This window comes from Nothoprocta perdicaria, unplaced genomic scaffold (genome assembly GCF_003342845.1).
Source record: "Nothoprocta perdicaria isolate Ctin4 unplaced genomic scaffold, notPer1 scaffold_266, whole genome shotgun sequence".
Taxonomy (NCBI): Eukaryota; Metazoa; Chordata; class Aves; order Tinamiformes; family Tinamidae; genus Nothoprocta; species Nothoprocta perdicaria.
Window position 1 is genome coordinate 810,570 of NW_020455495.1, and position 27,827 is coordinate 838,396.

At 40.4% G+C, this 27,827-nt stretch overlaps 1 protein-coding gene and 1 non-coding gene across 2 annotated transcripts in view; both read left to right on the forward strand.

The window, feature by feature from the left end:
- Position 1: 1 nt before the first annotated feature.
- The window catches only part of SUSD1 (sushi domain containing 1), a gene marked incomplete at its 5' end in the record, with an annotated part of 41,524 nt that continues 13,698 nt past the window's right edge, over positions 2-27,827 (forward strand). Inside the window, 11 exons of the mRNA XM_026040781.1 lie at positions 2-35; positions 2,270-2,398; positions 2,712-2,867; positions 3,472-3,624; positions 4,595-4,771; positions 8,650-8,829; positions 10,356-10,535; positions 17,380-17,474; positions 18,966-19,155; positions 20,023-20,117; positions 21,302-21,488. Coding sequence (XP_025896566.1) covers positions 2-35; positions 2,270-2,398; positions 2,712-2,867; positions 3,472-3,624; positions 4,595-4,771; positions 8,650-8,829; positions 10,356-10,535; positions 17,380-17,474; positions 18,966-19,155; positions 20,023-20,117; positions 21,302-21,488 — 1,576 coding nt within the window. The remainder of the gene's footprint in view (positions 36-2,269; positions 2,399-2,711; positions 2,868-3,471; positions 3,625-4,594; positions 4,772-8,649; positions 8,830-10,355; positions 10,536-17,379; positions 17,475-18,965; positions 19,156-20,022; positions 20,118-21,301; positions 21,489-27,827) is intronic.
- LOC112948544 lies at positions 15,955-16,125 on the forward strand. The gene has a single exon (XR_003249645.1). It is a non-coding gene; the product is annotated as a U2 spliceosomal RNA (small nuclear RNA).

Here is a 27,827-nt window from a genome sequence, read left to right on the forward strand (position 1 = left end):
GCTGCTGCTGCTGCTGCTGGCGGCGGCCGCGCGGGGTAGGTGCCGCCGGGGCAGGTGCCACGCGGGGTAGGAGCCGCGCGGGGTAGGTGCCCTGGGGTGGGTGCCGCTGGGGTGGGAGCCACGCGGGAAGGCGCCCTTAGGCGGSCCCTGGCGGCGGGGCTGCTGCCGCGCTGGGGTGCCCGGGGCTCGCCCTGGGCTGGGCTCCTCCTAAACGTTGTCCTTGTGCCTCTCCAGGGGTGGCCCCGGGTCCTTCGGGTGGTCCCTCCCCTGCTTTGGGTGCCCTCCGTTCACTTGGGGTTGCCCCGCGCACGTGGGTGCTGCTGGTTTGGTGTTCCAGCCCGTGGTGGTGATGGCCTGGCCATGGGGGTGGTTGCCCAGCCATGGTGGGGATGCTGGGTGGTGGTCCAGCCATGGTTGTGGTAGTTGYGGTGGTCCAGCCGGAGTGGTGGTCCAGCCATGGTGGTGGTGGTGGATGGTCACCCAGTAATGTTTGTGGTAGTGGTGGTGGTCCAGCTGTAGCTGTGGTCCAGCTGTGATCATGGTGGCGGTGGTGGTCCAGGTGTGGTGGTGATGGTGGCTCAACCATGGTGGTTGCCCAGCTGTGGTTATGGTGGTGGTGGTGGTGACCTAGGTGTGGTGGTGATGGTGGCCCAACCATGGTGGTGGCCCAGCTTTGGTGATGGTGGTGGCTCAGTTGTGGTGGTCTTGGTCGTGGTGGCCCAGCCATAGTGGTGGTGGTGGCCCAGCCATAGTGGTGGTGGTGGCTCAGGCATGGTGTTGGTGGTTGCCCAGCCATGGTGGTGGCGGTGATGACCCATGCCACTTTCTTGCCCTCGTGGGAATTGGGTATCACTTCTCGCAGCCATCACCCGATCTGGCAGATAGGGTGGAGTCGTTGAGCTGAGTTTTGTGCGGCTGGGAAAGCGGGGGCCTGAGCAAGCGGCGCTGGTCAGACAACATCGCCYGCGATAGCAGGGCCGTTTATCTCCTGCCGTGCGGCAATCCGCGGCAGGCGCAGCCGAGCCCTGGCGATAGGAAGGTTGGAGCTTCGTGAGCCCCCTCCCACCACCGCTGCTTTTCATACAGTTTCCCGACCGTGTTGGATACCACGTTATGCTCATGGGCGTTTTGGGGAGCACACACACAAAAGCTTTGTAAATCTGGAGAGGATTGGTAGGATGCTTCCTGTGCCTTTATATAAACTGAGAAGTGCGTGGGGAGATGAAACAAAACACCATGCACCTGGAATTGCTGTATATCATATACGTGCACTTTGCTTCACAATCAGATAAATTTGTGGGTTAAGAAAAGCTACCTGAAGCTGCCCTTTCCTTCAGGTTATATTTATGTATTTTAAGACAGCGTGCAGGCGTATGAAGAAAACTTTGTAAGAACTGTTGCATACACAGTATGATTTGTATTTAATAAGAACTCCACCATCCTTGGGAAATTTAAAAAAAAATCCATTCTTGCTGTGTCTCTTCACCTTGAGACATAATCAGGATTATATCTCATGTGCAGGATTAAATAGTTGTGTTTTTTTAAATGTATAAAGAGTATAAGCATGCATGTGCATTGTCTGTATTCAGACTGTCCATTCTGAGATCCATCATTCGGAAGGCTTTTATAAAGATAAAGACCTTATAAAAAAAGAGACAGAAATACACCAGAAGTATGACTACAAATAAGGAAATGAGCTCATATTTAATTCTAATTTCATATGCTGCGCTACTACTTATAAGATAAGTTCATTTTTAAAGTGTTTTTTCACAAACCATTTTCATTTTTGTAGTATTCTTGACATCATTTTTGTTAATAGCATTTATACTACATGRTCAGGCATTAAGCATTTAAGAAGCTGATTGACCAAAGGAAAGAAAATTACTTTGAAGAAAAGATTATTAGTATTGGGTAGAGCCATTTATTATATAGTCACATAAGCCTTGTCAGCTACTGTCCTGAAGAGCTGGTTTATTTGTTATAACCAAATTTGTTATTATTTGGTAGTAGGAGAAAACTGTCCCATGTAGTTGTTTTGCTTAGTCTTTTCTTCTTTCTCTTTACTTTCCAAGCTTAGTTGCTGAGTAAGGCTGTGGTTTTCCTTCAGGTCTGAAAATGAGGTGGAATGAGGTGTGACTTTTTTCTTTGGCTTTTAATCTGTTTTTTAGGTTTTTTTTTTTTTACCTCTACCCTAAGCTCTGTGTTAATTCCTTATACTAGACCACCTTTTTTTTTTTTTTTAAATAATTCTGTCCTTCTGTTAAAACAGACGTGAAGAGATCAGTTACAGATGTCTGTGCTACTTGCCACACTCATGCTACTTGTCATCAAATAGAAGGAAAAAGTGTCTGTATTTGTAACTATGGATTTGTGGGGAACGGAAGAACCCATTGCCAAGGTAGGGTGCCTGTTTGTACAGTGTCAAGAAACTGTGCATTCCTAAACTGTCTTCTCTTGGGTAATACCACCGAGTTACTCAAAACAGAGTAAGAGCTCTGTTATTTCCTAACAGTATTTCCAAAACACAGAATATATATGGCTTGGTTTACATTTCTTTTAATGGCTAGGCATGGCAGTTGTATTTGATTCAAGTACTAAGTACTTGGCTATGTAAGTGTTTTATCCCRTCTCTAGTTACTCAAGTATGAGTGAAGAGGGGAGGGTATTTGACTTTTTATAATCTCTCTGACCCATTTTAAATGTGCTGACAGACAAAGACGAATGCCAGATCGGAGCTGCCAAGATGTGTGGGAACCATACCCTGTGTCATAACACACATGGAAGTTTTTATTGTGTTTGCCTTGATGGATATCGTGCCTCTAACAACAACAAGACGTTTATTCCCAATGATGGAACAAACTGTACAGGTAGATGCCACAAGAAGTCTTGACAACCTGGGATCCAGAAATTCATTTTTCTACTGTATTTTATTTTTCTGGTTACTGTAGAATTTTCTGCTGTATTTTGCAAACATTTGTTTTGCATCTAGGTTCTAACAACTATAAATTAGTTCCATTTTTTTAATTCTTTCCTGTTTTATTGTGAATCATTGCTACAAAGTTATATTTCAGCAGTATCTTTGCAATAAAAGTGGCTAGATCTAAGAAAATAAGATTAAACTTCTTTCCACTGGAATGTCATATTTATGTTCATTGTGGATATTAGGGGGGAGCACAGTAATTAACTGTGACTGATTACAAATTAGCAGAGGTGGGATTCTTTTCTGGGACGGTTGCAGAGGCAGGAAAGAGATTGAAAACTATCTGTCAGGTGAAACAGAAACCGATTTTAAAAGATAGATACAAAATTCTAAGGATCTCATCCTTCAAGATTTTAGAACATTGGGTTTCCTTTATTTCCTATCAGGATCTACACACAGTATTTCTGTGTGTTTTAAACTTCAGTTCTACTTTAACTAATAATAAAAGACAAAGTTAAGAAGTGCATACATTTTGCTCTCTGAATTTCTAGATATAGATGAGTGTGAAGAATCTGGGCTGTGTGGTCCCAATGCAAGATGTGTAAATACAGAAGGAAGCTACAAGTGTTATTGTCTTGATGGTTACAAATTAGAAAACGGAGAAGATTTTTTTCATCCAGATGGGAACGTGGTTTCATGCAAAGGTGAGAGCCTTTTGGTACTGCTTGTGTTAGGTACTAAAATCGGATCTGGCATGATGGAGCGGTGCTTGCTGTGACCCAAGTCTGCAAGGCCTCCGTGTGGACTTCTCTTGCTTCATTCTTTTCTTCACCTGTTCAGCGTGTTGCAACGATGCCCGGTGGCAGAGTTGACACAGGATGTGATTGCTGCAGTATTGCAGGAGTGGTCTGGGCGTGCAGAGTCAGGGAGCCTGCTRTACCACGGAGATGAAATAGCTTCTATGCAGCAGGCTGAGTTGTCAGCAAAGCTCACGACCTCCAGTTTTGCCAGTTTATTTTCCAAAGAGAAGAGCTCAGGCCCAGTTTTGTCAGGATTGTTAGTACTTTGCCTATCTTTCTGCCCATCCCTCACCACACACTGGGGCAAGGAAGCATGTCTGTGTTGACTGTGCCCCCCTGCAGAGACTGACAAGTGACCCTACATGTGGCTTTGTGGGGGGAGCCTAGCATTTATATGCAGGATAGTTCTGTGAGCTGCAGGAATTGAGAGGCAAACTGTTTGGTTTCTGTTCAGCTGCAGTGCTCCACCTTTCCTGCACACAAGGAAATACAGCTGTGCGTTGGGGCCTGAAATTTTTCTGTGGCATTGAAGRAAAATTTAGACATTGCTGCCCAGAAAATAAACAGGACATCCAACACACCAACACGTTCCAGTGTCTTGTCTTTTTGGTATTGTGAATTGCAGCATGTTAACAATTTGTTGTGTTAATAAGATGATAAAGACATATACTCATTTTTTGCACCGTCTGTACATCAGACGGTGGCCAAGGCAAGTGTTTGGGTACTTTGAGATTCACCCAGGTAGACAGTTTTTATGATGTGACTGTCTGGCCCAGCTCTTCTTAAAATGGTCCTGTGTTGTTTTTTCTTTGTTCRTTTGTACTTTGTTCGATTGTGAAATCTCCCCTTTTGACTCAAGCTTTTCTCTTTGCAGAAATCAGATGCGGCTCCCCTCCTGAGATGAAGCATGGTTACATTATAGGGAACTACAGCTTGGTACCAGGAAGTGCGGTTCATTACCAATGTGAAGAAGGATTTTACAGTGAAGGGGGAGATTTTTCTGTTTGCACTGCAAATGAAACTTGGGAACCTGCCACTTTAAGCTGTAAAGGTGAAAGGARTTTCTGTATGTTAAAATCCTAAGCTCTTCATGAAGGAGGTTTATATATGGGAAAAATGGCTGGTGGAGATGGATTGGGTTGTGGATCACCTAAAGAAACTGCACACACACAGAAACCCATGGGCCCAGATAGGATACACCCATGGAGGCAGGTGGCCAATGTCACTGCAGGGCCCCTCCCAGTCATCTTTGAAAGGTCATGGTGATCAGGAGAGGGGTGTGACCATTGGAAGAAAGCCAGTGTCCCCCCGCCTTCCGAAAGGGCAGGGAGGGGACCCAGGGAACTACAATCAGCTTCAGCTTGGTCCCTGCAAAGGTCATAGAGCAGCTCATYGTGGACATCACTTCCAAGTACATGAAGGACAAGCAGCTGGTCAGGTGTAGTCAGCATGGATTCATCAAGGGGAAGTGCTCCTTAAATAACCTGAGAGCCTTCCTTGATGTGGTGACTAGTGGGTTAGATCTCACCGCATCTCAAGGGAGGGAATGTCCCTGTATTTCAGCAGGGCTTTGACACTCTCTACCACAACATTTTCATAGATGAGCTCAGGAAGTGCAGTCTAAATGAGCAGACAGTGAGGCAGACTGAAAAGTGGCTGAACAGCAGAGCTCAGAGTACTGTGATCACTAGAGCAAAGTCTGTTTGGTGGCTAGTACCCTCAAGGCTCTAGGCTGTGTTCTACTCGCTTATCAGTGACCAGTGAAGGCACAGAGTCACTGCTAGCAGCTCTGCAGATGATGCAGAACTGGCAGGAGTGGCTGTTGCACCCAAAGACTGTGCTGCTCGTCAGAGGGACCTGGAGAGGCTGGAGAGATGGGCAGAGAGGAACCTCATGTAGTTCAGCAAAAACAAGTGCAAGGTCCTGACCCTACAGAGGAACAACCCCAGGCACCAGGACAGGCCGGGGGTGACCTGCTGCAGAGCAGCCCTGCAGAGAAGGACCTAGGTGTCCTGGCGGACAAGTTAACCATGAGGTAGCGATGTGTCCTTATGTCCAAGGAGGCCAGTAGACCTAGGTTGCGTTATGTAGAGTGTTGCCAGGAGGCTGAGGCTATCCTTCCCATCTAGTCTGCCCTAATAAGTCCACGTCTGGACAGTCCTGGGCTGTCCAGGACAAGAGAGACAGGGAGTTACTGGAGCAAGTCCAGGGAAGAGCTGCTAGGACGATTAGGAGCTGGAGCGTCTCCCTGTGAAGAAAGGCTGAGAGAGGTGGAACCGTTTACCCTGGAGAAGACTGAATGGGGAATCTTATCAATGTGCATAGCTATYTGAAGGGCAGAGGTAAAGAGCTTGGAGACAGTCTTCAGTGGTGGTAGGAGGAAAGGCAATGCGCACAAAGGGGAACATAGGAAGTTCTGTCAGAACCTAAGGAAAAGCTTTTATACAGTGAAGACAACTGAGCACCAGAGCATGTTTCCAAGAGAGATTTTGGAGTCTTCCTTTTTGAACATACTCAAAAGCCACTGGCCAAGGTCCTGGACAGGTCCAGGAAACCCTGGTTGACCAGAGATGAATGGAGTGATCTTTATGTATCTTCCAACCTCAACTGTTCTGTGATTCTCTGAGATATGTTTTTGAGAGAAAGTAGGCCAGCTGCTGCATTCGACGATTATTTCTACAAGTTCCGGCTATTAAAAGAAAGGAAAAGAAAAAAAAAAGAATATAATCTTTTTCAGAGATTTTGTATTTGAAATCATTTCAGAATAACATGCTCTTCACTACGTGAGCAACGAGTTTCTATTTTCTGTTAGTATTTTTTTACTCTTAGCAGGAACAGATTTATTTTCTAGTAAATATGTAACAAAACTATGACACCTTCTGCTCATAGAATGTCATTTTGGATGCTGCTCAATTCATCTCAAAAGATAGTGCAATGTTTCTTGAGTTGTGAGCTGAGGCTTGGCAAACATTAAAAGTCTTGGAGAATTTCATGGGAAGCACTGGAATACTTGACTTTATAGGAAAAAGAAACCCAACCTTTTCTGGAACATAAGAAGTTTTCTTCCWAAGGTTGAGTGCAGCTGCAAAAGAAGCATCATGTCACTCTCTGTTGCTAGATGGCCTTCATGATTTGAGAGCACCTGCACATGATGAAATGCTTTCAGAAATTTTCTGAATATGTCTCCTAAGTATCTTTCATTTGGTTTGGTATTGTAATCACCTGTTCTGCAGTGTGTTGCGTTCCTGAGAATAGTATTATTTTTGAGAATGAATAGTTACCTTCTATGTGTGTGGAAGTTAGAATAAGGTTGCCAAATCAGTGCAGCTGGAAAAGATAAAGTATTAAGMATCACCAGAAAATCAGAAAATTCTTAAGAGGAAAAGAACCAGACAATTAAGGGTCAAGTTACTGGCAGCTGTTTTTTATAAATAGTTAAATACAGTGGCATGGAAAATAAGGCAGTTGCAATAATACTTTTCAAAATAAATAAAGCAAAACGAATTTCAAAACAACAAAAAAACCTGCCTAAAGTCTCAAGAGGTCCACTAAAGAAAGCTTGTGGAAGGCAYCCCTTGGGAATTGTCTGTATGTTTTTTAAAGTAGTATTTTTAGTGAAGTTTTGRCATATCATTTTTTAAATTTTCACAATCAAACAATAGGCCAGTTTGGAATTTGGGGCACACTTCTTGTCATTATTGGAATAAAATAACCCCACAAAACATCTCATAAGTTTGAAATGACAAACTGTTTCCTCTTTTATGGCAAGTTGCTTTCCCTGGATTTCAAGAAAAAGTTTTCTTTTTGTAAAACCGAGCCTGAGAGGTCATATCTTCTTTACATTAGGAAAGGAGCTTTTAAAAGATTCTTAAACTCTCACAATTTCCCTCACAGTTATTTTGCTAACCTAAGAATTTCTCATGGCCAACTGTAATTCCTTCTTCTTCAGGGCCACCAAGAAAGCTTCGAAATTAGAATTTGTGTTATTTCCTATGGTAATTTAGAAATTAATTTTATTTACAGTTTTCTTTAAGATAAAACTGACAGAACAAATAAGGTCAGGTTTGATAGGGTATTTGATCTAATATCATGGTACTGTAAGTGGAACAAATTTATCTTTTTCCTGATTTAAGTATCTGAATATAATGTTCCTTCAAAGAACACAGCTTTTCTTGAGTATCAGTGAGCAGAATTGTCTTGTGTCAGATCACACAGTTCTCTGGGAAGAGGTAATGCATGTGGAGAGTTGTAGTTAAACTTGAATTTTGTTTTATTATGAAATCAGGTAGGTAGCTGCTTACTCTAAGAAAGATATATCCTGTTAAACTGATGGCTTTTTTTTGTGTTACTAAATTATTTGGAAAACTCTGATTTATCCTGAAGATTTTTGTGTATAGAACAAATTATTTGTTACAAAACGTTTTGAAGAGCATGTGGATTGTTGCTTTAAGGGAAAGGGTTTGTGTTATATGTTGCAACCGTTTTATGGTTTTGCATTTGTCTGATCCCTTTTTTTTTATTATTCTTTTTAGTTTGGCTTTCTAAGGTTAGTGTCTACTTGTCCATCTGCCTCTGAGTGACACTGTGTCTCCGAAGTGCTTTAGAACCAACCGACCAACTTTAATCATGTTCGTAAAAGAAGAATATTAATTAAAACTTTAGTTCAAAAACAATATTTTGAGTATATTAACAGCTAGTTGGACAAGAATTTAGCCTTCTGTAGTGAGGAAAAGGATCTAACCATAGTTCAGGACACTGAACTATCAAGGGCACACTGTCAGTCTCACAGTGGGAGATGATATGCAGGAGAACTGAGTTACTATAGGAGATGATGTTGAAATGACGAAAAGAATAGTTCAATGGGAAAACAGCCTGCCTTCCTTTTGCTGCTGGAATAACAATTTGTTTTCCTCTTTCTTCCCTATGTAGGTGTGGATTGTGGAGTTCCACCTTCTGTCATAAATACATATCCACCATCTTTAAATGAAACCACATATGGAAGTGCAGTCACTTACAGTTGTGTTCATGGCTACTTTATTGCAAGTGGCAATCCAACTGCAGTTTGCAATGCCAAAGGCCGATGGGATGGTGCCAATTTGGTGTGCAAAGGTAAATCAAATCTGCCTTCAGATATCCTCTGCACAGGTATCGTTTCAGGCATCACTATAAAGAGCAGTCACAAAGTTTGAAGATGGAGTCACCATCTTTGGCCATTCAGCTTATACAGTCTTCTAGCTTTTGAAGACAAAAAAGCAAAAGCCATATACTAAATATCTTTTTGTCTGTGTTGTTAATTAAGTTACAGCAGAATCTTAATTGTTAATAGATTGTAGAGATGAAAGGCTGCCTCTTGATCATTTTTTGCCTGTCTGGCTTTGGAATTTCCATGAGATGAAAATCTAGTTTAAATCACTGCTTTCTTCTAGCCTAAGACCTACTCTGTGGCTGAAGCCACTACTTAGAATCTGAGCTGCTAGGTGATTAGAATTTGAGCTGATTACTAGGTAATCTCCCCTTGAAATTCCCATTATTTGTTTTATTTCCCTTGAAATTCCCATTTTCACATGATTGTTAATTACAATTTCACTTTTCTATTCACTGTAGAATTAATATTTCATCAARGTGATTCAATAAGGTCAAGTCTTAAGTTCATTAGTATCAAATTTAGTAATTTTTTAAATACGCTTTTTCTATGTTTCAAACAACCTCTACTTGTAGAAATAAAAGGCTTGCTTACTTACACAAGAATATAATTCAGCATTTCTTTTTTTTGGTCTTCGGTATACCAAATGACTGTGGAAGATAGCTAGAGCTGAGGAACAGTAGTTTTTGTATGCCAGCACTATACTATTTCTATAAGTTAAAAGTATTATTTGCATGTAAATTCATAATTCTAAAGAAAAGCTTTATCTGTGTTTTATATATACATGCCTGCATGCATATTGAAGTCTGAAAGAAAGGTAATCATAATAATAGATGTGTTTTTCATCACAAAGTATATGATTAGCTTTTCCTTTGAAGGTATTACTGTAAATTATCAAAATATGATTCTACATGCTTTATTTTTTACTTTTTTATATTTCTTCTCAGTGGAATCTCAGAATCTTTTAAGATCACTCATTGATCAAATTTAAAAACTTAAAACACTTTAAAACAAGAGCACAATAATTTTAAAATATTTTCTTTGTATAAGCTTTAATGAAGGTTGAATTTAGGTTGAATTCTTGCATTTTTCTTTCAGTTCCCCAAGTTTATTTTGAAACCCTTGTAAACAACACAGTAAATGAATAAATTCCAAATTTCATTACCACAGCTTTCTACTTATTTCTGCCAAGATGTGAATAACCGATCAATTCAACCCCTCTCTTCCCATAGATATGTTCTTTATCCTTGCCTGAAACAGCTCCTTCTTTTTCCAAAGCTTGAATTAAATTTACAATAAACCTACAACATGATGATAAAATACAACCTTCCTGATGCTGTTCTTCCTTGTCACTTCTTGGACCACATATGGTTTTGCAGATATTTCTGTGCATGGAAGCATATGAACTGGAGTGCACAATCCCTCTGTTTTGACATGCCTTGGTTGTTTCCATTTTTAGATTTATTATCCTGTTTCTTTTTCTCTCTTCCAGAAATAGACTGTGGCAAACCTTTGTTGATTCCACACACAGAGATGGTCTGGGACAACTCTACCACTCTATGGAGCAGAGTCTACTATCAGTGTGAAGAGGGATATTACTTCCATGGAGACAGGAATTTTTCAGAATGCACAATAGACCAGAAGTGGGAAAATATTACATACATATGCACAGGTAAATACTACTGAAACAGAAGAGAGGGCAGTTCTTGATGTGTTAACTGTGCGCCTTGTGTGTTCACTGAATAAGGGAAGAGCCCACACGATTTCCAGTTCTCATTTCAGTTCATAAAGTTGCAAATGAGTTGCTTGTTTTAGAGGGAAAAAGATTGTTTAGTTTGCTCTGCAACACAGAGTTCTTGAAATCTTCTAGGATTGCCTTCATTAGAGTATTGTTTTGTGTCTATAATGGCTTAATAAACTTAATAAACTCCACGGAGGTTGTTCTGATTAGCTATGTTACATTAACTCGGGTATTAATCCTGAAGATGTCGTCATACTGTAGGTGTGGAGACAGGATGTAATGACATTTTAATAACAGCAAAAATTGGCAGATGTTTTGGACTGTTGTGCTCCTCACCTTTTTAATGCACTTTCAGAAAGGAGTATTAGGAGATATCTGTTTGACTGTTGATCTCTTTTGTTTTCAAGTAGCGATGCTGGCTTTTGCAGGTGATAATGTTCCTCTGGCTAGTAACACCAACACGTTTTCCAGAAGAACTGTAGATGTACCTTAGACTTCTATCACTTTACAAGCCAAATCTGTACACAGAGAGTGGGGACGCGATGCCAGTCTCCTTGGTCTTGAGCATTCACTGTGGGTATAAATCATAGGACATAAAACAAGCCTACAGAACAGCTGTTCTTTCAGCTTTTGTAGGGCCCTAGTGGAAGTGGAACTACAACTGTTGGAGGTCACAATTCRCATTTATTTAAGCAGTGTGCATGGCTTCTGTCTTTTCAGGTTGGTTTTGAAGCCAATTTATCATAGAGTGTGGGAGTCAATTAGGTGTGCTATTTTTTGCAGGGTCAGCACAACAGTCCTGAGCCCCCTGAAGCTGTAAAGGGCCTGGCTGCATGCACAGCATTGCTGTGGATTTCAGCAAGAGCTTTGCCAGAAGCAGGGGCATTCACCCTGGATTGCCCAGGGATATGGCAGATGGGATGGAAAACTTGAAAGAAATAGCCTAGATAGTTAAAGTTTGTTTGAAAAAAAACATGAATACGAAATTACTGTGAGAATTACCTTTTTAGTGCTCATTGGAGGTCACAAACGACTTTCAAATGAAGTGGAAGTTCTGTTTTAGTAATGATTCCCTTCAGGTGAATATGATACCCTTAAGATTAAGGGTATGAGAGAAAATAGTGTATTATTCCAGAATAATTTATGAAATGGTACAGAACACCTTTTTTTTTTTTTTTTTCTCTGCTGCCTTAAGGGAAAATGAGCAGCATGGAATTAAAAAAATAATTAGAAGTAGGAAAGAAGTAAAGAAATATCTCTGAGCATATTTTCTTTGACAAATAATCACTTTTTCTTGTTTCTTAGTGATTGCTGTGAAATTCTCTTTATTTGCATTGTATGTTGACTGAAGACCTTGTGTGGGTATATGTAACATAATGTATGTAAGTGTGGAGTACATTCTATAATAGTTATTTTCAAAATCCAATATTGCTTTACAAAGTTTTACAGGTTAGGATTAAGGATTAAGCCATCAGCAGTGAATTTAAGCTTTCTTTCCCAAGCTTTGTGTATATAAACAATTCACTAAAGTTATTACAGTCAGAGAACTTATGAGCAAGTAAGAACGCACTGTCCAACATGTCTTGAAATGCCGAATATGTAAGTCTGTGAGTGTGGACATCTGGAGAGGAAGGGGAGGATGTTTGAGATAAAATTGTAAAATGAGCTGGTCTTGCCCTTCATTGAGATTGRATAGAAGTATTTGTAAGTATAATATCAGGGAGAACTTACAGAAAAGCTAAAGTCAGTCTTGTTTCCCTTCTAATATGTGTGAATGGTAAAATGTGCACATGTATGTGTATATGGTTAAAAAAAAAAGGGATGTGAAAGGAATTCCACTGCAGAATTTTAATTATTTACTCTCATTTTCCTGTGCTGGCATTTTCCCATCTTGTCCTCTGGTTTTCAGGAAGACTTTAAAGTTTCTACCTATGCCTTGGTAGATGAGGAACTGACTTCTGTGTAAGGGCAGGTARACACAAATGGGGCAAGAGAGAGGAAATTCAGCCTTTGAGAACTTGTTTCGTGGGCATGTAGGAGAAGTTGAAATGAACTGTGTTGAAAAAGGCACTTACGAGACACATGTAATGTATGACTGTAAAACTGGTGGTTTTCACCACCTCATGCCAAGTTGTGAAGGGGTTACTTCACGCGCAGAAAGGGCCGTACATGATGCAATAATCTAGATTGAATAAACATTGTTAGGGTTATTTTAGAGAACCCCATCACTTACTGCAGCTCTTTTTTCATCCTGTTCCCATAGTGCTTCCTCCTGCTATTCATCAGGCTTCTTCCAATTTCCCATCTGCAGCTTGAGAGATATGACTGCCCTTGGAAGGTTTTCCTGGTATCTGATCCTTCCTTCCTGTAACAATAAGCTCCAGTCCCAGCAACAACCGCTGGGTTGTCTGCCTTTTATTATTCTGGCCCCCAAAATTTCTTTCTCTGTGCCTGTTTTCTGTGCAGGTTGTAAATATTCGCTGACATTATTTAGCATCTGTTGGTGTGGATAGCTACAATATGGTGTCTGAAAAAAGGCAAACTGATGAATTCCAGACAGTTTCTTTATTCTTATCCATACAAGATGTACATTTGCATTAAAGAACAGCATCGCTATATTTAAATACATTTTCCATTACTGTACATTTCCATTTCCTATTCCCTATATTTTTAGAAATAAATTTATTAAGTAATTTCTGAATGTAAAACTTGAAGTCCTGTCCCTGCAGTAGACACAACTACCACACATGGGTGGGAAAAATGACTGGGTATGTAAAGAGGCTGGAAGATAAATGCCATCTGACCTACCTGAAAATATCAATCCAAATTGTACATGAACCGTCCCAAAATACAGGGGTGGGGAAAAGCTGATGATAGGCAAAAGGAGAAGTTGACCTCTGTGGCCCTTTATTGCCGAGTCTGATGGCACAATTATTTCAATGATTAGTTATGAGACTCTTCCAAAAGWAGTATAAGGTACAGAGTGTGTCCCTGATGTGGGACATAGGGAAGATTTAGTGGGAAGGGTTAGTCTTACATCCTGGAGATATATTTTGGGCTGATTATGTAGAGTTTGGGTATTATATACCCAATGTATATTATCTGTTGTAATGAAGATACCTTAAAGGCATCAWGAAGGAAAGTGTGTTAATTGTTGTTGAAACATGTCCCAGAAAATGTGTGTAACAGACCAATACATAAAGGACTAAGTGAATGGAAAACACTTACGAATACCTGCTGATTTCTTACAAACATTGCTTCAGAGATTTGAGAAGAGACAGAGGAAAGAATACTAGCTTGAGGAGTCAGTGCAGAGAAAGCACAGCAGACTATGCACTTTAAAACTGCGTAAGAGGAAATAATCACACTTAAAATGTGAAAAAGTGCGGAAAAAATCTCTCCCTCTCCAATGAATTTTAATCTCCAGATATAAGTAATTTGTGTCAACAGTCCTGAGCTTGTTAGAGAAGGTGTTACTCAGATCTGTGGGCATTGACTGGAAATGTATAATTTTGGAGGAGAGAGAACCCTATCAAGCAACTAGGGTAATTACAGCTGTTGCTGAAAAGGGTCTCATCAGCCTAGGCTCTYGTAAAGGGCTAATTTGATATGTTAAATACGGACGTCTAGCAATCTGATAATTTCTTTAATTACTTGGAAAAACATAGGTGGAGTTTGTGCTATGAGCAGGTATTGCAAGCCAACCATGGTAATTCCCAGGGGCGACTATCAGTCTGTAACCTCAGAAACCTCTTTCAGATAAGGAGAAGATCATGAGAATTTCTACTCCTGTCTCCTCTCATAGAGTCTGTTGCGTGTGCACATGATTAGTGCGTACGATTTCCTTTGTAAATAGAGCCACAGCTGCATCTCTCACTTTTCTGTCAGTCCAGTCCCGTACTGGAATTACACTGCTCCTAGTTGTATCCTGGTGACATATTTAGTCCCAAATACCTGGCAAACCACTAGCTGTCTGCCTGTTCCTTCCTGCTCTGCTCTTCTTCCATGCAAGCTCTGCTTCCTCCACGTAAAGTTTGGGATAGGCAGCAAAGAYCTCATGAAATATGCAGTGTTAGATGGATGAGGAGCAGGAATGTTGCTCAGATGCGAAAGCACACTTAAAAGCTCCCCATGCTGCCCTGAGGGATATAAATGCGGAAGATACACCACTGCCTGTGCCTGTGGTTCTCCTGCCTCCTGGGTTGCTCGCAGGGCTGGGAAGAGGGCTCTGAGTGAATCAGAGTGTGTGGATGATCCTTTGGAGGCTTGCAGAACATTGGAGCTGTTAGTGTCTCCTTTTGGAAATACTGTTTGTGTGTGTGGAAGTGTTATTAAGTTCAAAAACACTTCATGGATAAAAGATATTTCTCTCAACAGCTCAGGTGAATGGCAGACATGCCTTTTTTCCCCTATCCTATCCCAAATTGCCTTTCTGTATTTGACTCTTCCGGATCCTTTTCCCCCTGCTGCTCTAGTCCCTACCAGTTACCATCCCATTCTTGGGACCTTTTCCCATGGGATGGGAAGGAGACTGAGAGGGTGACATGGAGCCTTCTTCAGAGCTTGGTGGAGCAACACCGGCATCCAGTGGCCTTCTCCGATCATCACAAGTTGTAAYTCTCAGTGCTGAATTTCGGGGAAATTGGAGCGTTCCTGTATTGTTTGGGAGTCTGAATGAAAGCTCTTAATAAAAACCAGAAATCAGTCCCTTGCTGTAGCCCAGGACATTTCTGTGGTGTTGAGTGGTGTTTTGAGGTGGGCTGGTTGCTAATTTCATTCCTATGTCCTTCACTCCTAACTACTTAGGGTGAAAACTTTGTTCCTGCTGCAATTCTGTGGGCATTTGGTGAAGGTCTGGTGGGCTTGGTGTGCCAMGTTAGTGTGACAGAAGAGACAGGCAGAATTACCAAGGGAAAAATGACCCCCAGTTTTGTTTCCCCCTGTCCAGTTTGGGTGCTGTCCAAGATTTGTTTTCTTGCCGGAACATTGGCTCTGTTTTATTAAATCCTCTGGCTCTTTATTTCTTCCCCCCACCCCTCCTTTTTAAGCAAATCTTTTCATGCGTCTGATTTTCTTGTTGTGCAGTTTCTTGCTATGCATTTTAATTCAGATCTCATGCATATGCAAATGTTTTCCCCCTGGCTGTGCTCTAATGATTCATTTTTGCCATCCATTCTATTAATAAAAATAAGTTTTGATTTAAAAATTACAACAAATGAATTTATTCTTCTGCTTTATATTGGCACAGAGATCTTATCRCTGTTGAACTTCTGGGCATTATTGTGAAGAAAACAATGAATAATGGAAATAAGAACCTACCCTTTCTATAACGCTAATTTCTATAGCATTAATGGCTTCTCAGCCTTTTGGCTAAGATCAAGTGTAGTCTGTGATTAATTTGCATGGTCAATTGTCAGGAAAATTGTTTTAGAGGAGTTGTTTTAGAGGGATATTATTCCAGGAAACAAGGAGCTGATCTTCCTGACTGTGTTTTCTCTGCAGCATGAATCAGCTTTTAAATATTTTGTAAGTTAATATAGGTATGCTAAAGGCTTTGTGCCTAATTGTTACAGCTGCACTCACCATTGATTCGTGGGTTTCATTCTTTTGATATTGTATCTTCTCTAAAAAGTTTTTTTTACTGTGATTGTGTTATTTAATGCATTTATAAGACATAATATTTATATCTGATGATGTTTATAAATTAATATTCATAAAATATTGACAAAAGCTTAAAAGTTAAAAAGCAAGCCCAGAAAAATAACGAACAAAACATCCATTTAGCTTCAGAAAAGCTCTGTTCCCATCTAGCGCAGAAGTTTTCTTAGAGGACTTTGATGCAATGTGTTGTGTTCCAAGGTGCTTTTTTTTTTTTTTTTCTGGAAGCATCTCTTTTCTTATAGGCAGGTGTTTTGCACAATCCACCTTGACTTTTTTGTCAACAATGTAATGTGCAATAGATTGATTGAGCTACTCAGAAGTCAATTTGAAGACTTTGTGGAGYACTGGGTCTCATGGCATCTAGATGCTGGCACCAAAGTGTAAGGAGGCTCTAGAATGGGTGAAAATAGTGGAATTGGGGCATTTTTCTTGCTCTTAGTTTTTTTGTGGTGTGATTAAAATGAGAGACTTTGAGCTGCCATTCGGAGACACTCCATAAGGCAGAGGTTTAAAATACTGTGACAGGAGGAATGTCCAAAGCAGAGCAAAATCTATTTTCTCAGGGGCTATGACATATGGATGGTCAAGCAATATGGAAGGATTTAATCTTTAGTAGAGTACGTGCTATAGGTTCTTGTGCAAGATGAAGTGCTGATATGTGTGTGCTTCAATATATTGAAGTGTTTCTGTCATGTAGTGGCTTATACATGATGGAGTGAATGAGCTTGTTGTTTTAGTGTCAGGAGACTGTAATGGTGTTTTATCATCTTCAACATCTGTAAAGCCATTAGAATTAAAATTTTAATACTTTAAAATCCAAGTCTAGCAAAGTATTTTGTTTTCATTTTTTTGTGATAGTTATGTAATGTCAGTTCTGTGTTTAAGAATTTGGGCAGTCATAAACTCAGAAGTTTTAGCTTCACTTGCTCTTGTATATTGGTTTTAAGAGCATATGCAGTTAGGTAAAATGTTTCTACCTTATTTTTGCATGCTTTGTTTTGTCTTTTGTGAAGGAAATATTTAGAGGAAAGGAGAAATAAAACATTGCTCCAAACTTCATAACATTTACCCAAGAAATAATGATGATCTTCTATGTTAATCTCTCTGCTCGTAGAAGAAGAATTGCTCAGTAACTTGTCCATATTCAATGAAACCTGTGTGAAGTGGCAGAGGAAAACAGGAAGATCTGGTGCTCAGAAAATATACACAGTAAGTGATGTGATACTTAACTAACTGTGGGAGAAGCCTGGTCTTGGTTAATTGTGGCAAGTCAGCAATGCAGAAGTATTTTGGGGTTTGTTGGCAACATTACTTCTTGGCTTTTTCTTTCCAGTGAACTACCTAAAACCCTCCATGTAGCTGTGTGAGAGAGGAAGGAAACACATCCTTTCCCTAGGATCTGTTGAAGGGCTTAACAGCTGTTGGTGTCCCACTGCAATAAAGCATTTAAATGTCTGCCTGAAACTAGGAAAAAAGCTTGTATTTGAATTACATTAAATTACGTTGAAGAGAGGTGACTTTGACATAGAAAGGCAACGACTTGTGCTCTGTCCCCATCTCTGATGTAATTATTTCAAGTGAATGGCAAATCATGTGCAGATAGTGGGCATGAAATAAAAGATAAAAGAAAATATTGTGCCTTTCACAAGACATTCGATCATCTTATGTTTAAATACTTAGTAACTTTATTTCCTGGAAATTGAAGGCAACTTTTGTAATTATTTCTTCTGCCACCTGTAAGCATAAGGAAGAATGTTAAAAGATACATACTCTGAGACAAAAATAAATAAAAATTCAGAAACAAATTGCTTAGTTATCTAAATAACTAAGTAATAGTCAATAATTCCTATGTTTTGGCAAGGACAGCATCCCAAGAATGTTTGCCTTTTCTGAGCATGCCCAAACATGCAAATAACAACTTCTAGAGGTGGAAAGCCAGTATGGTAAACACATTATAAGGTTGGGTGTTAATTTAAGGAAATAACCTGTCTTACTTATGCATTGTAAACTGGTGCGTTGTTAATTTGAGTGCTGTTATTAAGCACCACTTAGATGGAAAACAAAAGAATTTCCAAATTATGCTAGCAGTTCAGTTTTTTTTTCCATGGTTTCCAGTGGCTTCTGGCAAACTTTGCTCTGTCCATTGCACAATGTGCTCTGTGCATTTGCTTGTGCCTGAGTTTAGGTCTCAGCAGGGCACTTCAAAACGGTTAAAGCTGAAGGAAAAGTACATGGGCTAAGGTGCATTGCGCAGTGTGATCTGCTTTGAGCTCGATTAGGTGATTAGGTAAACTTTACCTGTTGGATTTCAGTCTGTCTTGTTGCTGCTTCTACTGAGCACAGGGAGAAAAGTAGAAAAAAAAACCTCAGAAAGTAGCAAGCTGGTGCCATCTGCATCTGTATGCTGTAAACAAGAGAAAGTGTGTTTACTGCTAGCTTATATTTGAGATGTTTTAGGGTCCCCATTATTTACTGTGCAATATACAAAGCAGTAATAATCTTCTTAACAGACATAAAAAATTAAGAATTTGCTTTATTAAGCCATCCTGATATAGCAATAGACCCAAACTTTTTTTTTTTTTTTGAATCCTGCCGTATTCCAAAACAACTGTAATTCTAGAATTAGCACTAATACTCAAAACTTAATTGCTTTCTGAATTGTGTAGAGCCACAGAATTGTTTTTGTTAATCCCTGGGCAGTTTCACATACTGGGCCAAAGGTGGGATGAGAAGACCTTCTCAGAGGTTATGACACTTAACATCACTACAAGAGAAGACAATCCAGAGGTCTGCTTAGAACTCGGCTCTGGCACTACCTATCTGGTGAATATTACTACTATCTCTTCTGCAAACATCACCGTCTCAGATACAGTAGCAGTTCAAACAAAAGGTAAGTTGTGTTTTGCATTCTCTGTGATATAGAAAAGATGTGACCTTGGTTTATCGTTTGGAGTTTAGCAGACCACATAAAAAGCTGTTTCCAAGACTATCCCATCTTTTATTCTCACTTCTCAAATAAAACCACCATCATCATCCCTGCTTTTCTGTAAGAAAGATGATTTTTTCCCTGCTCGCTGCAGACGACTGAACTTAGCGCTGTGGTGACAACTGCCCTTTGGAAAGGATTGGTATATTCATTTTTCAGGCATTGTCTTTTAAGCAAGGCAGGATTGGTGCGGTGGCACTCCTGGATAGATGCAGGATCTTCATTCATGGCACGGTGCTCGATGTTTTCCATGCCTTTCCCTAGTCAGTTCCCTGCCCATGGGACTGCTGGCTGTTGCCAGCTGTGTTTCTTGGCACTGCAGATACTGTCCCTCTTGGGCAGTGGTGAACAGTGTTTTAGAGCTTTTCCGTGGTTTCAGAGAACAGACATACCTTCTCTGTGAGCAGAGATACTTAAGTGTATTTATCCTCAAATGAATTTGCTGCTACAAGTGGTTCTGTAATAGCTTCATTGCCATCAGGAGGACCAAACTTTTAGATCTTCCTGTCCTTGCATCCCTAAATCTGGGACGAATAAATCCTTTCTTGATTTCCCAAACAGGAAAGCCATTCCTGGGTGAAAGCTGTTTATGCTTTATTTACTGTCACGGTAAATTACAGTAAATGGTGTGCTCAGAATGGAATGAGGTTCTATCTCCTACTTGGAAGAGTATGAAAATAAAATCTTGTTTTTGAGCTGCTTACATTGTATTATGTTAAAGAAGGTGGATTTTTTTGTAGTGAGTTGTTCAATTTTTTATTATCTCTGCAGTAAAGGAAGCTTTCAACAATGTATTAATTTTTAATGACACCTGCTTGAAATGGCAGAGAAATGTCAGGGGAGCTGCTATGGAAGACAGATATTCAGTAAGTGATAATACATGTTTTGAATCTGTGACTCTTTTGCCTTTCTATTTCAATCAGGTATGTGAGCAAACCTGTTGTCAACTATATTCCTCATACCAATAACATCTTTAATAAAAAGAAAAAAATGGAGTAAACTTGCATAGCACGTTTTGAAAAAGGAGTAAATCACCATGCTCTTTTTGTAGCCTCTGCCTCTTGGGTGCTTTATATCTATGTTAACTCTGTCTTTTGCCTTTATTATGTGTACCTTCAGCTGGCTCATTCCCAGGTGCCAAAAAGGTTTGTTCACATCCCATAAAGTGAGTCTGTTCTGCCCTGTGGCATAGCTTCCATCTCCTCTATCCCAGTAGCACATTTGTACAGSAGCAGTCCCTGCCAGGACGCCAAGCACCTGCTGTTGTCTCTGATCTCCCTGTGCTCAGAGGTGCTCACGGTTACACAAAGACCTGGGATCCACTTAAAAGGTGATTTAAATATAGCAAGCATTTTAGTTTTTATTAACAAGAAAATGATCTGGAGAGGTCTTAATGTTAAATAAATGACTTTATGATACTGTAGGACATGAACAGTAAAAATAAYTGCACACAAATCCAAACAAAACAAAAAAACACATATCTGTAATTTTGTCTAGAACCTTGGCTTTCTGTAGGCAGATTTTGGGAGATTCTTGGTGTTCAGAACACATTTTGACATAGCTTGAAATTTCTGAATTTTTACTGAAATGAAATATCTTGATTTGACCCTCGAGGTCAAGCCATAGATGAAATATCAAGAAATATCTTGATTTCACCCTCAAGATCAAGCCACAGATGTTTGCATGTGAGTCCACCTTTGTGTCTCATTGCTTTGCACAGTGAGGACACACTGTGCTGAACGTGTTATTGCCATGCAAGCAAGACTCATGGGAATTATGTTCCTCATAGAAAAGAGGATAGACTAGGAGGAGGAGAAGCAAAGAATTAGAGCAGTGTCAGARCTGATAAGCAAAAGGGACTGCGCTTCATGTCAAATTTAGGAAATATTTGAATAAGAATGGTTGTATACTTAATGTTCTGTGTACAATGATGTGTGTTTCTTCTCTTCCTTCTCATTTGCTATATGGCATAAAYGTATGTAAGTGATATATTAAAATATTGTAAAACATTGCAGTGTCCATGCAATGATTTTTTTTTGTTTATTTACAGTTTCATGTGCAAGGCCGACGTTGGTACCAGAAGGAGTTTTTTCATGAAATGACTTTCAGCCTTATCACATATAAGCGGGATCCAGAAGTTTGTTTTGATTTGCAGCCAGGCACAAACTACTCTGTTAATATTTCCATGGTAGCTTTGAATTTTTCACTGCTGGTTTCCATGACAACACAGATTGCAGGTAGGTCCTGCCATTTGTTTTATATATTTATAAAATGACCCRTTGGGTACAAGAAATTGAGATCACAGAATCACAGAATGGTTGAGTTTGGAAGGGACCTCTAGAGATCATGTAGTCCAACCCCCTTGCTCCAGCACAGATGGAATAGCACTGCTCATCTCTGTGTTGTAATGCAGTCTTTCAAAAAGCTCATTCCATGCTCTTGTAACTGCTCATTTTTAGAGGTCTCGTACTGTTAACAACCCTCCTGTCAGAGCTGGAGAGAAAGGGTGAGGGACTCAGTGTGTTCCGTAAGTTTCAAAGTGTTGTTCTGGCACAGTGAGGAAAAACATAGATGGGTGAGTAACACATGAGGTTGGTATGTGAGAGAGTTGGGTTCAAATCCCTGCGCTGCTAGAGAATGAGTTATTTATATTCTTAGTATCACATCTCTCCACTGTGGAGATCATAATGCCTCATAYGAGTATTGAGGACAGAAGATACCACCAAGTCTGTGAGGATCTSTCAGACAAAACCTTAGAAGTACCTCAGGCAGCACCCACACCAATTGGCAGAGTGCAAAATGTTAAAGGCATTTTAGCAAAAATGTCACTCTAAGGAGATTGGTTATTTTGCAGAATGTTTTTACCACACCAAAATGCTACGATAAAGGTCACCCATTATTTTTAACTAGCTTTTGTTTGGAACAGTTTTGTGCTGTCCCTGTATTGCTACACTTTCTTCATCAGTTTCTTTTTGCAAGATGAAAGTGGGTCTTGCTGCCTATATCAATTCTCCATGTTTTTGTTAACAAGCATTTGACATGAAAAATCCTTCCCAGCTCTCTGAGTACATCTTACTGCATTCAGTCGCTAGGTGGAACCAATCCTCTTCTGACTGCTCTTGAAGAAGAATGCATAAGGGCATTAGAATTTGTGGTGCTTCTAAGAATTAATAATACAGGAGTTTTAATAAAGCAAAGACTTTAAGCCTCATAAAAGACGGAGTATCTCTTCTGTTTTCTGGTTGTGCTGTTCAGGGTACACAATGAACTGGATTGCTTTTTACCCAGTTATAGTAGTGATTTGGTAATTCATTCTCAGAAATTTCCTAGCTGTCACTGGAAAGTAATGCCATGATCATGAGCCTTGTAGAACTAATGTGTGATGGAGGTAATTTTGTACTCAGAGTGACCACAGTGTACCCSTGTACCTTGTCATCCTCCCAAATGTCCTAGGACCTGCAGGACTGCACCACATCACTGGTTCAAAGGACTCTAGACAGGGATTTAGCAGCAGGTGTGTGTAAAGGGGCATTCATGACATGGTAGCTGGCATGTTCCCCACCAGCTAAGTTACTGCTTAATATGTGTGTGGTGTCAGGAAAGGTCTTGGCATAAAAATCAGGTCATTCTATTTTGAAAGAAGCACCTACTATACCGWCCATTTGGCTTCTGGTGCAAATGAAAATGTTTTTGTCACCATAGATTTATAGCTGTCACTGCAGTATTATAAAATTATTCACAGCATTATAAAACTGTGTACACAGTCCCTTCAATGAGCAATAAAAAGAGGATATAGCTATATCTTTACGAATCTTCCTCTAAAGCTTGTGACACATACACTCGTTATTATGCTTTTATAATGAGAGCCAAAATGAAAAAGTAGGTCTTTTTGTGTTTGAAGTGTAGGGAAAATGAAAAAGCCATCAGACATCAGGGTGAAAAGCGCATCAGACGCAAAAAATCTAAACTAGATATTAACATTTTCTAGTTATTTCAGCTGTTCTAATATGAAAAGGGAAATGTTTAAAATAGTTTTTGCCAGACAATGTCTGTTTGACTTCTATTCCTTCTGCTTGGTAAGTTGCATTAATTTATATACTAATTATTTTAACTTTAGAGTAGGTCTGTGATTTTCTCTTTCTCTGTCCACTTATTTGCAATACTTAGTGCTTTAAACCAGATGGGTGTGATTCAGTGGTGGGTGGAATGGCCTCAATTTGTCTTCCAGCTTAAGGCTGAAAAGTAGCTTCTGGTTTTGTTGATTTTCTGGCCTAGAGGTACTGCATAAATGCAAGATAAGCTGAAAACTTGGTGGCTTCAGGGAAGCTGAGACTGACAGAGATGTTCTGCTGCTAATTTATACAAATAAACATTTATTGTGTAAAATACAATGTGGCATTTCTTCACAAATACACGTTCAGTCTGTATGTTTGCCCAGCTGGGAATTAATCCATATTCTGTAAAGTGTCAAATGTCCTTGACTTCAACATATCCCTCACAACAGTCTTAAGTGTGGAGTTTCAAATGCCGTGAAGAGACATGTCCCAGGCGGTTGAATGGATGAAGAGACATGCCCCAGGCGGTTGAATGGATGCTACCAAATAGACTTAATTTCCTAACAGGGATGGCCATCTGTGCAAACTTTTAAGAATGTTGCAGAATAAACTACATGTAAGTGCTAGTGTAAGTCTTACTTCTAAAAGGAAGTTTTGTAAATGCATGTTAAGAAAGCCACCGCTAGAATAAATATCCTGAGTGGGAGGATTCATATACCCACACTGTTTATGAGGGAAAAGCCCAAGGTTTGGACCCAGAAGCCTGCTTCTCTCCTAGCAAGTAACATACTTTAAAAATAGTTCAATGCTGAACATGTAGTTGTTTTTGCCTTTCATCTTGTGGATGGTAAATATAGTCTACCAAGTGCTTTGTGGATCATTGAAATTCTGTTCCTTTCATATTTCCAATAACAGACTTCTCACACAGCCTTTTATGTCTTCTTAGCTTATTTTAGACAAGCTCTCAGCACCTGGCTACTCTAGATAGGAAACAGAGTCAATTAGGAAAGATAGTTAGGCATTTTTTATATTGTAGATATAAAAAGATGATAGCAAGATTGTCTTTTAAGCAGGAGGAGAGTTTGTGTCTGTTTCCAGGCGGAAGGAGGGTGTCTTGTGGGTGTACTTTCTCATTCATTATTTCCATGAGGGTTACTCCAGTTACATATTGCTCTGCTGTTCTTTCCTCTTGTGGGGGTTCATGAAAGTATCCTCAGACAAGTTATTGCTGTTTATTTCATTATTCGTTTTTGTGTATGAATTTAAGAAGACTGAGCTTTATAACTGCTGTCAAGTGTCTGAAAAACAAAACCAACAGAGAAAGAATGATCTTAAATAATGTTCAGAAAGAGTTTTTGAAAGATAAAAGTGATACAGCAGATAAATAAWCGGATTGATGCCATACTGTGCAGAATAGGCGCACTTGCAAGTTCTGGTGACAAACTAGCAATTTTTTTAACAGGAAAATAATGTGGTTGAATATTGCTAGAACAGTCTCTTTGTGCAGTCCATGAAGTACATTTACAAGTGTTTGCAGAGCAGCTCTGTCTTCAAACGTCAAGATGAGGCAGAAGGAAAGGGCAGGAGATACTCGGCAACCAGAGCAATGCAGAACTCATTTAGGACAGTCTGGCCACTTTCTGCAGGTGAAGGCACACGAAAGGCAGGGGTAATTTTCAAGCACAACAAATAGTTCTTAGTACTTGACTTGAAGGCTTTGGAAACAGCTGATTCTCACTCATTTCATCAAAAATCATTGGTTTCTAAAAGCAAGCCTTTCTCATGTGATTCAGATTCCTCGTTCAGAATTCTGACTGGTATTTTAAAGTCTCAGTCTATCATCTCACTTACTGGTGTTTGTTGCTATTTATAGTGTGCTGTAGCTCCAGTTATGGGATTAACATGCTCCCTTCTTAGGAAATGTAGCCATGCAAATAACCCAATTCCTTTACCTCATTCAGCAGAGAGTGTTCAGGGCCAAAAAAGGGGAAATAGGCTTCAAGCTCATTAATTAAACGASGTAGAATATTCTTTTGAGTGACATTCACAAGTGAATATTGAGAAAAAAAGGAGGCGATTAAACTTCAGTTATAATGGAGTAACAGTCAAAGCRTATAGATTTGAGACATGCTCTGTAAAAGAGAAGAGAGGAGCTCTTGGTGCCAGCATCATGAAACAGTCACAGAATCACAGAATATTCAAGGTTGGAAGGGACCTCTAGAGATYATCTAGTCCAGCCTTCCTGCTCCAGCAGGGACACCCAGAGCACGGGGCACAGGGTGGCGTCCGGGCAGCTTTTCAAGATCTCCAGAGCAGGAGACTCCACAGCCTCCCTGGGCAGCCTGTGCCAGGGCTCTGTCACCCTCACAGTGAAGAAGTTCCTCCTCACGTGGAGATGGAACTGCCTGTGTTTCAACTTCTACCCATTTCCTCTTGTCCTGTCACAGGCCACCAATGAGAAGAGCTTGGCCCCTTCCTCCCTACATTCTCCCTCATGAACTTATRCATGTTAATCAGATCCCCTCTCAGCCTTCTCTTCTCCAAGCTAAACAGGCCCAAMTCACTCAGTCTCTCCTCATACGAGAGAAGCTCCAGTCCCTTAATCATCTTTGTCGCTCTCCACTGGASTCTCTCTAGAAGCTCCACGTCCCTCTTGTCCTGGGGAGCCCAGAGCTGCCCCCAATGCTCCAGGTTTGGCCTCCCCAGAGCTGAGCAGAGGGGCAGGATCCCCTCCCTTGACCTGCTGCCAACATCCTCCTGATGCGGCCAGGAGCCCCTTGGCCTTCTTGGCCAACAGAGACAATCCATTATGGTGTGCAGCAAGGAGAAATTTCTGGAAAGGAGCATGATTAAAGCTTGTGCTATTAAAACAAATAGAAATTGTTTGTCTGTGTGGGGGAAATAAGCTGCCGATCCTGTAAACATTTCCGACATTTCCAAACATTTGTACATGCACTTTGCATTTATGCAACATCTGTTTAAATACATTATATTTAAGTTCATTAAGTTTTTAAGTTATTTTTCTACTATTCTGGATAGAAGTAACTATTTTGCAGTTACTTTGCCATGGCAATTTTTTTTTCATAAATATCTGCAACATCATGTTCATTCCAATCACCTCCATCCTTCTGTTTGCAAAACTCTTGACGTAAGTGATTCAGGTAATTCTGTACAGCCACTGATTTACATGTTAACTAGAATTCCAGTAGCTAAATAATACCTATAAAAAAATGCTGTTTTAGTACTTCTGCATGTCTCTTTTGTATATTTTATGACTTCCTTATTTTAAGGTTCAGTTAAAAAGACGCTGGAATGTAAAGTCCTCACATAGGACTGTTTCATTTAAAAAAKAAAATAAAGTAGAAAAAAGACACTGTACAAGAAATTAAGATYATACTGGTGGCATTATTTCGGCAAAGAGTTGTTTTCGTTTTGAGTTTGGCTTTAGGAGGAATCTTTAATTTGAATTCCTTGATCTTGGGAAGAGTTACCATCTGTTTTGGGACTTCATGATGTTTTTTGGGACAAAAAGGTAAATAGATAACAGTATTGTTCCAGAGTCTTCAGAGCCATGAGTAAGGTCAGATGACAGGAAAGCATTAAATATTTTGTTGTTTCTAGTAGGGAATGTCATGAAAGTGCTGATATTCCTCAWTTTGTGGCAGTTGGCCTGTGTGGTGCTTGGACAGCACTAGTAAACAGCATCTGCAAAAATCAGGTCTGTAAAACAAGGAGCGAAAAATACATTTCCAGGATTAGAGGGGAAAAAAAACATTTCCATTAAGAAATGATTTCATAAGAACAAATAATGGACTGCTTCCCATGTGCTAGACTTTTAAAAGGAGAAAAATTACAGTAAAACAGCAGGCAGGGTTTTGCTCCAAAATGTTCTTGTGCGGTTTTCCTGTGTTTTTGGCAATGCCAGGCACTTCCCGGCATATGCTGCTTTCCTGTCGCCTGGCCTTGTGCTCTGCAGGAGACTTAGCGTGTCGATTCCTATTGTAGGAAATGAGCCTTCCAGTGGAACGTCCAGGCTGTAGCAACCTGGTGCTGCTGTGCTGGGCAGTGCTGAAGGTGGAATTAGCTCAGTGCGGTGTTTGACGGAGCTGCTGCTGCTGTCCATCTGTTCTGACGGTGTTGGAGGAACCTTTACCAAAGGCTGCTGTCTGATGGCCCCGGCATGGGTCACAGGATGGGGCCTTCTTTGCTGGCCAGGGATAGGACAAGGGGCGATGGGTACAAGTTGAAACACGGGAAGTTCCATCTCCAGGTGAGGAGGAACTTCTTCACTGTGAGGGTGACAGAGCCCTGGCACAGGCTGCCCAGGGAGGCTGTGGAGTCTCCTTCTCTGGAGGTCTCCAAACCCACCTGGATGCCGCCCTGTGCCCCGTGCTCTGGGTGTCCCTGCTGGAGCAGGGGTTGGACTGGATGAGCTCCAGAGGTCCCTTCCAACCTTGAATATTTTGTGATTCTTCCCACAGACCCAATGGTGAGGATCCTTCCTCTGCCAGGATCATTCCT